Here is a 14,980-nt window from a genome sequence, read left to right on the forward strand (position 1 = left end):
GCGGGTTCCATTATAAAATGTAAATATGTGATGTTTGCACCCTCAGCACCTCGGAGTCTGATCAACTATCGAGATGTGCGTATTAATGGTTATCACCTCTCGACCACCACTTTAAATAGAAAAGAGGTTTTGGTTCATGTGAAGAACCATAAAGTTGTTGAAAAAGCTTTTGCTACAGAAAATGGTTTATACCGAATTGTGATTCGGCCTCCTATTATATTTAATTTTGCATCATCTATCTCACAGAGTCATGTTTCTCTCTGGCATGGACGATTGGGACATCTAGAATCCACATTATTTAGAAAGATCATTCTATGTATAACTGGGCATAATTTAAAGCCTGTAGATATAGACTCTATGGAATTATGTCGTGCATGCATATAAGGTAAAATGATTACTCGGCCTTCAATTTGGAAACTTCCACAAGAATTACCACCAATGCTTGAAAGTTTGCATGGTGATATTTGTGGTCCTATTAATCCAGTATGAGGACTATTTTATTATTTTTTGGTCCTTATTGATGCATCAAGTAAACAATCACATGTTTCATTATTATCAACTTGAAACATGGTGTTTGCCAATCTTATATCTATGCTTATTTACTTTCAGGCACATTTTCTTGATTATCCTATAAAAACATTGCGTATGGATAATGCAAAAGAATTTACATCAAAGTCTTTTGAAGACTATTGTATTGCAACAAGAATCGAGTTGACATATTGTGTTCCATATGAACATGCTCAAAATGGACTTGCAGAGTCATTTATAAAGCATATACAACTCATTACCTGGCCACTCCTCCTTCACGCAAATCTACCTGCATCTATGTGGGGTCAAGCAGTTTTACATGTTGTAGCATTAATACGCCTCCGCCCTTCTTCTCTTGAAATTGTTTCACCACATGAGCTCATTTTGAGTCGTGTTCCAAATATATCTCACTTATGAGTATTTAGTTGCCATGCTTGGATTCCAGTATCAGAACTTCAATGGCGTACCATTAGAGCTCATCGACAAGAAGGCATATATGTTGGTTTTGATTCACCAAGCATTATTCGTATTGTTGATCCATCAACTAGCACATTATTACGTGCACGTTTGCAAAATTGTCGTTTTGAAGAAAATGTATTTCCATCTCTTCAAAGAAGAGTATCCAATCAACAAAGAAATAAAGTACTCATATTTGAAGCACCAGAAACATTTACAATGAATCCCGATCCTAAGACATCTTTGGTAGAAACTGAAGTTGCTAAGATTTTACATTTAAAACGCATCGCGGATTAAACACCTGATGGCTTCAATGATGTACCTAGAATTATAAGAGTTCCTATTAATGAGGCTCAGAATGCACCTGCTTCATTTGTAGTGCTATTGACTACAATACCTCAAGTTATAACAACAACTAAAAGAACTCGTGGACTAGATAAGCAACCACGTAAGAAGAAAGCTATAAAATTAACTAATTCTAGTATTATTTCTCAAGAAATTGCCACTCATCTTGCAGGACTATCAATTCATGATGATATATCCATACATAATGTACCTTCAATTCCTATGAAAAATAATCTTGGAATTGGAAGGAATAAGAAAAAGTTGAGTAAAGAATTATCTATTCTGTATTGTGCTACAGATGATATTTGGGACAGACCATCTATTACGATAGATGAATCATTTGCATATATGATTATAGAAGCCCTTTCTTGCGAGAAAGATGATCTTGAACCTCAAACCATCGAAGAGGCAATGCGTCGCTCAGATTGGTCAAAATAGAAAACTGCTATTGAGGAGGAATATGCCTCTTTGCATAAGAGGAAAGTCTTTGGTCCAATTGTAGACACTCTTAGATCTCGCCCTGTGGGATATAAAATGGTATTAATATGCAAACAAGATGCTCAAGGCCAAATAATCCGCTATAAAGCTCATCTTGTTGCTCAAGGATTTACTCAACGATTTGGCATTGATTATGAATCCACATATTCTCTAGTCATGGATTCAATTACATTTCGATATATTATTGGAATGGCAGTTTATGCCACCCTTGAGATGCATTTGATGGATGTAGTTACTGCATATCTATATGGTTCTCTTCATGCAAATATTTATATGAAAGTTCTACCTGGCTTAGAAACAGGAACTCCAAATCAACCTGCTCCAAGAAAATATCGTGGTATTAAATTTTGTAAGGCCTTGTATGGTTTAAAATAATTTGAACGAATGTAGTATCAACGTCTTCAAGATTATTTAATTACAAATAATTTTATAAGTGATCCAATAATCCCTTGTTTATTTATCAAACGAGATAAAACTGGTTTTGTGATCATCGCTGTATATGTTGATGATCTTAACCTAGTGGGCACTACATTTGCATGTATTACAGCTACAAACCTACTTATATGTGAATTTGAGATGAAAATGCTAGGAAAAATAACTTTCTGCATTGGTCTTCAGATTATGCATCTTACTGATGGTAGCATTTTTTTCTACCAACTAACGTATATTAGACGAATCTTGCAAAGATTTAATATGATTGATGCTTATCCATTGTCCACACCAATGGTTGGACATGGTCGTGATGGTCATGATCCATACTGTCCATGCGAGGAGGAGGAGGAAATATTGAGAGATCAATATCCATACCTTGCAACGGTTGGAGCACTTTTGTATTTAGCTACATCTACAAGACTAGATATTGCATTTGCAGTTAGTGTTCTTGCAAGACATAGTGCACGTCTAACATTATGACATTAGAATGGCATCAAATATTTATTACATTATTTAAAAGATACTAAAGACTTGGGATTATACTACACAAAATCTGTAGATCTAAAATTGGTTGGATATTGTGATACAGGATATAAATCTGATATTGCAACAGCTAAATCTCAAACAGGATATGTATTTTTAAGACATGGAGCTGCAATATCATGGAAATCAGTGAAACAAACAATAACTGCAACCTCATCCAACCATGCAGAAATTATTGCCTTACATGAAGCATCTCGAGAATGTATTTGGTTGTGATTAATTGATAAATTCATTCAAACAACCTGTGGATTTTTATATGATGATTCTCCAACTATCTTGCATGAAGATAATAGTGCTTGTATTGCACAGATGCAAGTTGATTTCATTAAAGGCGACAGAACAAAGCATATTGATCCAAAGTATTTTAGTTATACTCATGACTTGATTACTGATCAAGTACTTATAATTAAGAAAATTGAATCTACAAATAACCTTGTTAATCTCTTCACCAAAGCTCTTCCATTAAGCAACCATCGTCGACTTACTTATGGCATTGGTATGCGACGACTTGCTTTTCTTGAATAAGAAAGTTAATGAGCTCTTTAAATAATTAAAGAAAATGATGTTGTACTCTTTTTCCTTCATCTATGGTTTTGTCCTTAAATAAAATAAGGTTTTCCTAGATAAGGTTTTAATGAGGCAACAATTGTTGATCTTGCAAGATCACAGAAAAGTATAGATCATAATTCTATACAAATTTTATATTATGTAAATATTATGATGAGCGAGGAGGAGTGTTGAGATCATTAAATGTAGCCGGTGTTCTCCATAATATTTATTGTAGACTACAGTAATTACCATAGCTATAGTATTTAGAGTCTAATAGAGAAGTACTGTTTATCCTCTCCTCTTTTCTCTTCTTGTATACGAGACACAACCAGATTAATAGATTTGTGTGTGTAAAGCTCTCTCTCCTTAGAAACCCTCTTGTGTGTATAACTTACTACTACTCTTGTGTGTGTGTATGACTTATTATTACTCTTGTGTCTTTCTTAACATTCTCAACACTGCGGAACCCGCGACTGAACCGCGGGTGATACCCCAGTCGACTGCTTCAGCCGGTAGCGCGGGTTTTCATTGGGAGCGACGAGGATGGCCGAGAAGAGTTCGTGTCCCAACCCGGGATGAGGACGAAGGGTTCGTGTCTCGTCGTCGTGGATGCTCTGGACTCGGCATTCCTCCGCTTTCCTCTCTTGCCCATTTCGTCTCGTCCGCACCGCACCTGCGCCACGGCTCCCGCACTCCGCACCGACGCTCCCACCTCTCCGACTCGACATCACCTCTGGCTTCTGCTTTCCCTCCTGCTTTCATTCAGTGCTGCTATCGTCGGTCGTGATTCCCCGAGGCCATCGCGACAGCGCCTCACGTGGTCTGCTCCCGCAGCAGGATTTGTGCTGTGATCATCTGGTTTTGTCCACACTCTCTCATGCCTCCGCTTCCGACGCTTGCTTTCCTTTTCGTTCGTCGTCGTTGTCGTCAACGTCGGCATGGATGCCGTCTCGGGCTGTCGTCCGCCGTCGCCTTTTGAGTTCTGAATTGGTCGAGGAAAGGCCACGAAAGTCGAGGCGAGGCGAAGCGAGGTAGGAGAGGGGAGGAGGGTTTGAGCAGATTGATTGCGTAATTCATCAAGGTACCTAACTGTCGGGAGCAGTTGAGTCCTCCAAAGGCGTGGGAATTCAAACCCTAGTACGGCGTCACTGTTTATTTTATTTTATTATAGTTGTTATGACCTGTGATTTGGCCGGCATTGGTGCATCGATGGAGCTGGTTTGGGGCGTAGTTGAGTAAGGGATGGTATCAGCTTGGAGCAACCGCATGAAGTTGCTAGGCGATAGGTGGATCAGCAGAATGTGCGTGCGAGTGGGGTGCAGAATTGTGGTTGACGATCGCTCGCTGCGTGATGGCTGGTAGCGAGGGCACAATGTGTGAAATTCGAGTGGTGGTTGTAGTTTTGTGTATGGTCGGAGTGTGAACGCACTTGATTGGCGTACGGTTTCGCGGCATGCATCAGGAAGTGGAATTGAATGCTCGAGGATTTCTGGACTGGGACTTAGTACTGTGGCTTCTTGTGAAAGGTCTGCCAGTTTCAGTCCGGATCGTCTCCTGGCGTAGCAGGCGCGGGGTGCTAGGTCTGTGGGGTCTTGAGAATCAGGATGATTATGGAAGACATGGGCGTAATATATTGATGAGTGAGGTCGATGAGGTCTTAGGGGATACGTTACAAGAATCACCGTCTTGGAGTAAGTACTGAGTGGCAGAAGGGCGATAGTTGTGGACAAGTGCGTAGGGATTGGAAAGGGGCTCATCTGCCGTACATGAGGAATAGGTTATGGTAGAGAATAGGTATCTAGATGTTGTAATGATCGTGAAGTGCGCAGCGGAAGGGCTGTGCTGGTACTGTGCACGTGGTCGTAAATCAGGGACGTGACTTGTTGGAAATGCATTGTATGAAGGAGACTGCTACATCGTGAGATGACGTCTTTCCTGCTCAGATACGTGGGATTTGGGATGTGTCATAATGCTTACGTAGAATATGGATTTGGGGGTGGCACAGTCAGACTGCAGTTACGAAGTCAAGATATGTGCTTATTAGGACTTATCTTACATGATTCTGAATTGCTGCATGTGTGTTTCAGCAGTGTGCTGATTTTCTATGCGTAGAAGTTGCAAATATCTGTTAGGGTTATTGTAGGTGTACTAAATATTTGAAGAGTTTGGATGTATTGCGAATGGTTATGGGATCGAATCAGTGGGCTAGAGGAATAGTTAGCGCTCACCTCGTATCTTTTCATATCTTTTTAGGAAGATGGGGATTTATCTGAGCTCTCCGAAGACTGACAAGACATCTGAAGATGGTGAAAATGCGGAGTTGCGGTTTGGCCTATCTGCCATGCAGGGATGGCGCGAAAGCATGGAAGACGCAGTACGTGCCTTCCTACTCAATGAAGAGGGAACCCTGTGCAAATCAGTTCATTTCAATTAAAATTGAATTTGAATGTAATTAACCGATTTATTATTAATGGGTACATTTTATTAGATTGATTCAAGTATTAGCAGGATTAATATATGGTGTACTTATTTTAATAATGTTTTACATTGTTTTTTTCTCTCTAGAGGAGTTAGGGGGACAAATACTTCGTGGGATTCATTGCTGGAATTCGTATGCAGATTCATAGATTTGATACTGATAATACACCGTATTTTAATACTCTACAGCCACTTACGTCTGCCTTATGATGTGCAGCACACTGCTATTTTGGACGTGGATAACACATCTACGTCAATATTCGGCATTTTTGATGGACATGGAGGTGTGTAGTGAGAGCTTCATATGCTCTCTTTGCCTTTGGAATTTTCGAATCTGTGTACAGGATTGGAAAATTTCTGAACATGCATATCATACCTTTTACAGACCTTCAAAGACAAACGAAACTCTAATGAGGACACGCAATACTTTAGAGTTAGATCCGGTATCAATGAGTAAACATTCAACCATGTCGTGAAGCGGTAGGATTGACTTGTCTTGTCATGATCTCGAAACGCAACTTTATTCATGTGCAGGGAAATTGGTGTCAAAATTTTGCGCAAAGAACTTGCACAGACAGGTTTTGAAATCTGACGCATATGCTAGGGGCAACTTGGGTGCAAGTTTGGAACATTCTTTCTTGCGGTATGTAATGTTATGTAGTTTTACTTTCTACTCTTTAGGTTTTAGTTTTTTATTTTTAGTTTTTTTAGTTTTTTAGTTTTTTAGTGTTTTTAGCCCAATATATCTTTTTGAAATAGTTGTACGTAAGGATGATCCTCACCTGAGATTCTCCAGTGGTGTTTTACCCCACTTCCGCATGCTCTTGAGTTTTTATGTGAAATGCATTTTGATTATCTACGTCTCATACTAGAAGGTTTAGTTACTTTAGCAGTGTTTCGGATGTCAGCAGTATTGCTTCAGACCTGGTGTACAAGGAACGGTGCTTACTTCTCATGTACCAACAACTGATACTATCATTATGGTTTTCATATCTAGTCCAGTTTGGGAGAGTTAATGACGGCACATTGCCCTGATTGGCAGGATGGATGAGATGATGAAAGGAGAAAGAGGATGGAGAGATCTTCAGCTTCTGGATGAAAAGAGTAAAATGAGCGCCCTACGAGACGGACAGGGGAATGACGAAAGTGATAGTACTTATGTAAATATTCTTTTGAACTTGTGTTTTTGAAATTTCTCTGCATAATTAATTTATTGAAGTTAGCAGATACGTGTTACCTGTAAGAATTTACCTGATTATGTATTATCTACTTTTCTTTAACTTTCCAAGGTTGCATCCTTCATGAAATTTAGTGGTTGCTGCAGGGTGACCATAAAGATTACCTGGGTCCCAGCTCTGGCAGCACTGCAGTGGTGGCTCTGATTCGAAGTAATAAGCTTTTCGTTGCAAATGCAGGAGACTCACGATGCATCATGTCCCGACGTGGCCAGGTTATCACTACCCTAGCTTTCAGTTTTTTCAATATTGTTTTCGGAATTTAAAGTTTTTGTTTGATATTTCAAAATACAAAATATTCGTGTCATCTTTGCATAGGAGTGAATGGTGAATAATATTCGTATCACTCAACATAAACCCTTTAGATTCCGCTGTAACTGTGCAGGCTGTGAATCTGTCGGTAGATCATAAACCTGAGCTAGAGCTTGAGAAGGAAAGGATTAACAAGGCAGGAGGATTTATTCATGGTGGACGTGTGAATGGTAGCCTAAATCTCACACGAGCAATTGGTATGTCTATTGAATTACAGAGTGAACCTATGTTTCTGCTCATTTTTCTGTTTTGCTACTTGTGGTATCTTTTGTTTTGAAAAAGAATTTTCTTTTTTTCACTAGAATAATAATTGTGAGGAATACATTATATCTTCATCATAACTAAAGTTGCGTATGTAGGGGACATGGAATTCAAGTATCAAACAAATTTGGCACCTGACAAGCAGATAGTCACTTGCTGTCCAGATATCCGAGAGGTGAATTCCATCTATTCATGCTTCGCCAATTGTCTCATTGACCAGTCAATATATTACATCATTTCTAGATTAATCGTAGTATTCAAAACAATTTTATGTGCAGTTCAGACCATACTCATAAGTGGTATTTGGGTTTTGGTATAGGAGGATCTGGGACCTGATGTTGAGTTCATCGTCCTTGCCTGTGACGGAATATGGTGAGATAGTATTCCTTTTTACTTCTTAATGGACAGTGATTGTCATTTGTCTTGAGGCATTCGTTTAACAATGCTTCGGGCGAAACTTACGTTATCAAATGCAACCTCTTTTATGTGGGTGCTTAAGAGTGTTGTATGTTTCTAATTTTGTTCCGAGGACTATCGGTACCTGCAGGGTAACAGTGTGCCCAGTATTTATATGTTTTATTTATTTATTTTGAGGATGACCTCCGAATGATGGATTTGTGTGCAGGGATGTTATGTCTAGTCAGCAAGTTGTGGATTTTGTTAGGAAAAGATTAACTACCGTAAGTACCCATTCTATTTTCTGTGAAGTTACATATTTGATATTACGTAGCTTTCACGTTTTCTTGTATCCAAATCTTAAAAGTCCAATTGCGTTTCTTTCCTTGTCCAAGATGCTCAGCTTGTATATAATTTCTGTGTTGTATACTTCAACCAAGGATATGGCTGACTCTATTTCGCTTGTGTACTTTTGCTAGGCCAATACTTTATCGTCTATATGTGAGGATATACTGGATAACTGCCTGTCCCCAAGCACGCGCCAGCAAGAAGGGTGTGATAATATGAGCATCATCATTGTCCAATTCAAACAATCGAGTGGTGTAGCCTCTTCGTCAGCAGATTCAAGTTTATGACTATCGTTGGACACCTTTCAGGTCTATAAACGTATTTAACGTAAATTTCTGTGTCCGTCTTGTGGGAAGTCTCAAATTAGGTCGCACTTTTTCGTAGTTTTAAATTTTCGTAGAGTTGAAGAATCCCTAATTGGGAGGACAGTAGTGTATCTACGTTTGGCTCTATTATGGCTCCTGTTTCTCAATATAATAATTTCGGAGAGCCAATCGAACGTCAAAAAGTACGCTATTTGTGTGGTTTTGCGCCGGACTCGTATCCCTCTCTTCACATGCTTTTCAATCACAGTGGTACTACTCTACAACCGATCATGATCAGAACTTGTGTTTCTGGAATCTTCCGTTTCTGCTTGAGACTTGGTGTCCTGAGTTGGGTTACAGTCGGCAAAGGGGGGCGGTGCGGCGGCGGCGGGTATGCAGATTGAAAATTTTGGGGTCTAAGGAACAATTCAGGTGGACTTCTTGGGCGGCTCCAACTCGATCTCCTCGACCACTCTGATTTCAAATCAAGGATCTTGAGCACAAATCTTGTCAATAGATGTAAAATCATTGCACTACTAAGCTGTACAATGTATCGAGCGAGGACTCGACCAGGCAACAAAATTGCGTAACTTTAAAATCGTATATGGCATTAAGGTGATTATGCTCCTCTGAATCAGCTCGGTACAGTTTAATTCCTGTAACTTCAAACAATGTTATTACTTGTGAGATTTGAACATTTGCTTTCATGTTAAGAATTCGTGTTTGGTGAAAGGATGTGACGGTTCATCGTGAAGGGACGTGATCAACTATGAGTGCAAGAAGTTCAAAGTTCATTCTGAAATCTACACGCTGAAACGAATTGAGCACTTCTCGAGATGGTTGAGGTGGAACTACTCTAGAAACAAGTGGTGCGTCACAGTTTTATGGGTCCCTATCAAGCGTGAACGACGTGACATTCTACACTGACAGAAGACCCTACTCGGGTTTGCAAAAACTCGACCTCGATTGGACACCATGGTGTTCCCGACAAGCACCATGATCCGGGACGCTGTGATCCACATACGCAAGCGTGACGGTACCAGTCTGATCGAAATTTGCAAGCATTTAGAGTCGCACCACAACAAAAAAGTAGACGCAGTCAACAAACGGATGCTGCTGTCCACCTTGGATGGGCTGGTGCAGACGGAACAGCTCCAGAAGAAAGGCTCCAGCTATACACTTGCGACGCAGCAGAAAGCTGCATCCAGAGACTTTCCCAAACGCCGCCGCCGCCGCACCTCGCGTCGCAGATCCAAACGAAGCTCCCGCAAGCCCGTGAGTAAGTCCCGCCGTCGTAGACGCCGACGCCGCTGTGGCAAACCACCCCATGAACACTGCAAACCATCCTACCGACACAAGAGCGGCCACCGTAGGCCCAACCGCAGGGGCCACCGCCACTGCCCTCGAAATTGACGGAGAGGACGCCCAGCAGTGGACGAAGACGACGACGAAGGTTCCTTTTCGTCGACGTCGACGAACGATGACGATGTTGACCGTGCGATTCGTCGACGCTGTCGTGAAACCCCCCAACGTTATCGTCCGTTCGTGGTCGAAGCCGCACACTAACTATGAATTTAAAATCTATTTGAAAATCAATACTGTACAATTTTTCATTAAAGGAAAAAATATAGGTCAGGAAAAATTTATCACTGCTTTTATTCAAGGTTAAATTTTTATTAGAGAATTGTAATAATAAAAATCGGCTTTGCTACATGTGTGAATAGATATGATTTTCATTTATCAAATATAATATATTAGTATGTGATCTTTTTGATTGTAAACATTATTGAATTTTTATGGAATTTTCTAATTCTTCTTTTTGTTGAAAGGACACAAACGGTTCTTTTTTGTACTGTTTGCAATTTTGAGTGATTAAGTCCATGGTAGTCTTTCATTAGATTCTTAAATTTACAATATTACATAAAAGAAATAATTGTAGATATTTAATTGATCTGTTTAAAATTCAAAATTAATATTTTTTTTGAAGAACACATAATCTAAAACATTCTAATATTGCATAATATTTAAAAAACTTAAATGTGTTAGAAATAATTACTTTAAATTTTCTAATATTGCTATAATTTCCTCAATGCAATATCTTAATATGTATCTTAAACAATGTATTTTGCACTCACTATTTGTTGTTTCTATTGTAAAAATAAAATAAAATAAATAAAAATATAAACAAGTATAATAAGAACAGTAATACACTAATTAATGTATGTGGTTATATATAAAATTAATTTTACAAAATTACAATGATAAAGAGTACATTGTCTTGAGTCAGTAAAATAAGAGTTTTGGACAAGGAGTGGTGACTTGATACAGCAAATTAGAAAGACTATTTGTATATTGTAACTTTATTAAAACATAAATTCTTCCAAAATTTATTAATTTAAACTTTTAAAATTCTACATGACAAGTAGACAAGTGTCAAAGATTTTAGCCTCTTTATTTTATTATATATATATAGACTCTATAAAATAGTATAAGAAGAGTACTTTCTTTTTTACATTCTTGTAAATCATCATGAGGTACAAGTAAAACTACAAATTAATATGACAAGTATTGAGGTTTCATTGCCAAGGACTTCTACATCTTTGTAAATAGATAGAATGATTGCATTGACAATGAAGTGTCTTAATTCTAATTAATAAGTAAATGGCATATCAATTGATAATTCATAATGTTTAATAAGAGGTGATTTGACTTTATTATAAGTAGTGAATACAAAGTATGGTTAAATCATAAAATAAAGAATGTGTCATTCCATCACTGTAGATATAAGTACAATGTTTGCAAATGTTGTAAGCTATCTCATGGATTGAAATAGTAAAAAATTTGTAATAAAATAATGATTTCTAAATTTCAATACATTTGTTGTGTTATATAGATATATATATATATATATCTATATATATATATATATAAATTTTCATATATAATTATGGAGAAATTAAGCATACTACTCAACATTGTCTAAAAAAGTAACGCAATCATAAAATGAGAAGCACGATTGCCAAAGAAGATAATGTATCAAAAAATGAGTTTTTTCAGCTATAATAGGAACCGTTGTCGTAATACGTGAAGTCTTGCTTGAGAATGCTGTGGGCACCTAGTTATGGAAGGTAGAATGGAAATTTCAACAAAAAATTTCTAATTCTAATAGAGCACTAATAATGCTAAATAAGCTTGAATCAAATTTAGAAAAACCTCAAAAGAATTCCAAAGAAACAATAAGAAATCTTAAAGAAATATTAGAATGATTACAAACATATCTCAAATACATCTCAATTCAATCTTAATTTAATCCTAGTTGAAATCTTATTGGACTTTATTTAAACTTTAGGCCAAAAACTAATTAAATCTTAAATCCTAAAAAAACTCAAATAAAATCTTAAATCCTAAATCAAATCTTGATCAAATCCTAACCAAACCTTAAATCTTAAATCAAGCCCTAAATTCTATATTCTAAATCAAATCTTAATCAAACCCTAGTCTTAAATCAAATCTTAAATAAATCCTTATCAAATCCTAATCTTAAATCAAATCCTAACCAAATCCTAACCATAAATTAAATCCTAACCAAACCCTAGTAATTTCTATAATAGAATTAAATCTCAATAACTAATGAATGAACCGTTAATCTTAACTCAAATTTTTCACACTTCTTAAAAACTAAGTTGAAAACAAGCACAAAAATTTTGAAAATGATCGAAATTACCAAATAGGCGATAACCTCAAAAACGTGTTTGGGTATTGGACGACTTCCTTCTCCAATCTTGATGCCAATCTCTTAGAGCCAATATCTCTATTTTTCACTATTCGATTGATCTCAAAATTCTCATATATATAGAAAAACAAGTCTAATATTCTCTCACATAAATTTCACTCCAATCTAACTAGTAGATTGCAAAAAATCTTAAAAATCCTCATTGGACCTAAAATTCTACTTTCTGAGACCTTGACTCACTTAAACCTCAATAATCCTCAATTCAACCATTAGATCAAGCTCAAATTCACAATACATATTGAAAACAACTATAACCATTAACCTACTAAAATTTCACCTATAAATCTATTACAAAACTCTTGAAATCATCCAAAATATAAATCCTATTTTATTTCACAAAATCCAAGTCATTCAAAACTAACCTTGACTTTGCAAAGCTCTTACAAAGTCAATACAAATCCAAACCATCCAAAACTAATGCTCATTGAAATCCTATTAAGTTTGTTCTCTAATCCCACTCTTTGATCTTCAAAAGAGACCCGAAGTCGTCGTCAAGACTCGATTTTGTTCCTTGGGATCTGATTTTGACCTTGGTTCATAACCAACCCTCTTTGGGTATCAATATCTAGTTTTTCTAAATAATTTTTGCTATAATTTACTCTTAACTTCTTCCTAAAGATGCTTGTATCATTTATTTTTTCAATCTACTTTGTTTTGCCTTATTTATGGCTCTACAAAGTAAATAGAAGTCACTTTTTTAAAAAGGTAGTATTACTACTAAAAAATTTTACTACCTCCCTATCTTATCCATATTTTTCTATTTTATCTTTTAACTTGGCTCTTCTATAATAAGATCTATATTATCATCTTTCACCATATAGTCGTATTACAATACGACACCATGCGCCAGGAATCATATGCAACACCTACTAAAGGTCCTATTTTCTCCTCAAATCTCTCACCTTATTTTGCAATAAATATATGTTTAAGACCTAAAAATCACAAAGTCTTTGCATTATTAGATTTAAAAAATTCAACTTGTTTCATAGACAAAGACTTTATTAAAAAAATAAGAAATATTTTTAGTCAAAAAAAATAAACTCGTACAAGTAGAAGTCGTAGATGGTTGTTTATTGTCTTCTAAAGATGTAATGTATAATATATATTTTCCTTTTAATATAGAAATTAAAGATCATAATAGTATAAAAATATAAAAATTGATAAGATCTCCTTTTAATCCAATTATTTTAGAATTATTATAGTTAAAAAAATATTACCTTCAAATAGATTAGATTTATTGTGATCTTAAATTTTTTTTTAATTTAATCCAAAATTTTATAGTGAAGTAGAAATAGATAAGCCTAATACATCCAAACTCTTATCAATAAGTGCAAGAGATTTTATGCATATGGCTAAAAAAGAGCCAAATTTTATTATATATGCCACATCCATTTTTGATAATGAAAAGATGTCAAAAGATATTCCTAACTAATATCAAGATTTCCAAGATATTTTTGAAAAACAAAATGTAGATATTCTTTCAAAGCATTGATCTTATGATTATACAATTGATCTACAAGAAAGAGCTTTCATAGATATATATCTACTATAATTATTATTTAGGTAATATGAATAAATAGAAGTAGGTAAAAGTAGATTAATTTTATAATACTTTCTAAAAAAGCTTTCTAAAAGCTTCTTAGATGTTGTTTTGATTTTACATGTATTTGTAGTTGATTGATAGGTTAGAAACTTAGTCATCAAACTAATCATAAACTACATGTATTGGTAGCTTGTAGAATAAGCTAACTATGTGGTGTCTATATAGAAAACTTGCCTTGCAAGTTAAGATACATGTTATGAATAGTCAATACGTTTTTGGAGGTCCTATAGAACATTGCCACATATATCTTAGGTAGATACTGTATGTAGAGGCAAGAGTAAAGTCTTCTTCACTCTTCTCAATTCTTTTCTTACTTCTAATCTAATTTCAAGAGTCTTTAGTTTCCTTGTCTTTTGGCAATAGCCATTTTAGTTTCTTTTTTTATATACATATTTCTTTATTTCTATTTTATATATATAAAAAGAAATATTTCTTTGAAAGAATCTTATTTATTTATTTACTTTCATTGAGTTCTTGTTCTTAACAAATTGACAAGAATATACTTATAATATTAAAGTTTTTTCTTTTTTTGATTAAAAATACATTAGTCATTTTTCTTGATAAGACTTAAGCATATTAAGAGTTGAAAATCATCCTCTTCTAAACTAATATTATTTTTAGTATTTTTTCTTTATTTTCAAGTCTTATCTTTTATTTATTTTTAATAATATTAAATATCTTTCCTTCTTTAAGTATTATAATGGCCAAGTTTTTTGAAATGGAGAATGCAATGGCACAAATACAAGAACAATCTAAGGAATTAATACTTATTATGTATCAACTCAATTTATCATCACAAAGAGTAATAAGAATAACAAGGAGCAAAAATATAAAGATGATTGAAATTATTTCAACATCTATACCAAATCATGTCTCTTCTTCTATAGTGGAACATCCT

General features: G+C 35.7%; 2 protein-coding genes across 8 annotated transcripts; both read left to right on the top strand.

Annotated features, from left to right (window-relative positions):
- The first annotated feature begins 3,959 nt into the window (after positions 1-3,959).
- Positions 3,960-8,889, top strand: LOC112290880 (putative protein phosphatase 2C 11). 7 transcript variants are annotated; one of them, XM_024537695.2, is made up of 11 exons: positions 3,962-4,382; positions 5,605-5,725; positions 6,047-6,113; positions 6,364-6,472; positions 6,872-6,989; positions 7,154-7,279; positions 7,450-7,573; positions 7,736-7,812; positions 7,957-8,009; positions 8,263-8,317; positions 8,513-8,889. In XM_024537695.2, exons 1-11 carry the CDS (start codon positions 4,294-4,296, stop codon positions 8,666-8,668), a joined length of 1,095 nt encoding a protein of 364 aa, XP_024393463.2. In that variant the 5' UTR covers positions 3,962-4,293; the 3' UTR covers positions 8,669-8,889. The 7 variants fall into 7 exon arrangements, with proteins under 7 accessions (XP_090111442.1, XP_024393463.2, XP_024393469.1 ...); XM_024537701.3 differs by having other exon boundaries at positions 3,987-4,488; XM_024537700.3 differs by having other exon boundaries at positions 3,988-4,432.
- A 145-nt stretch (positions 8,890-9,034) lies between these two features.
- LOC149987942 (uncharacterized) lies at positions 9,035-10,397 on the top strand. The gene is made up of 2 exons (XM_090255317.1): positions 9,035-9,301; positions 9,420-10,397. The coding sequence occupies exon 2, from the start codon at positions 9,662-9,664 to the stop codon at positions 10,097-10,099; it is 438 nt and encodes a 145-aa protein (XP_090111443.1). The 5' UTR covers positions 9,035-9,301; positions 9,420-9,661; the 3' UTR covers positions 10,100-10,397.
- The last annotated feature ends 4,583 nt before the right edge of the window (positions 10,398-14,980 follow it).

This window comes from Physcomitrium patens, chromosome 13 (genome assembly GCF_059467195.1).
Source record: "Physcomitrium patens ecotype Gransden chromosome 13, ASM5946719v1, whole genome shotgun sequence".
In the NCBI taxonomy this organism is placed as follows: Eukaryota; Viridiplantae; Streptophyta; class Bryopsida; order Funariales; family Funariaceae; genus Physcomitrium; species Physcomitrium patens.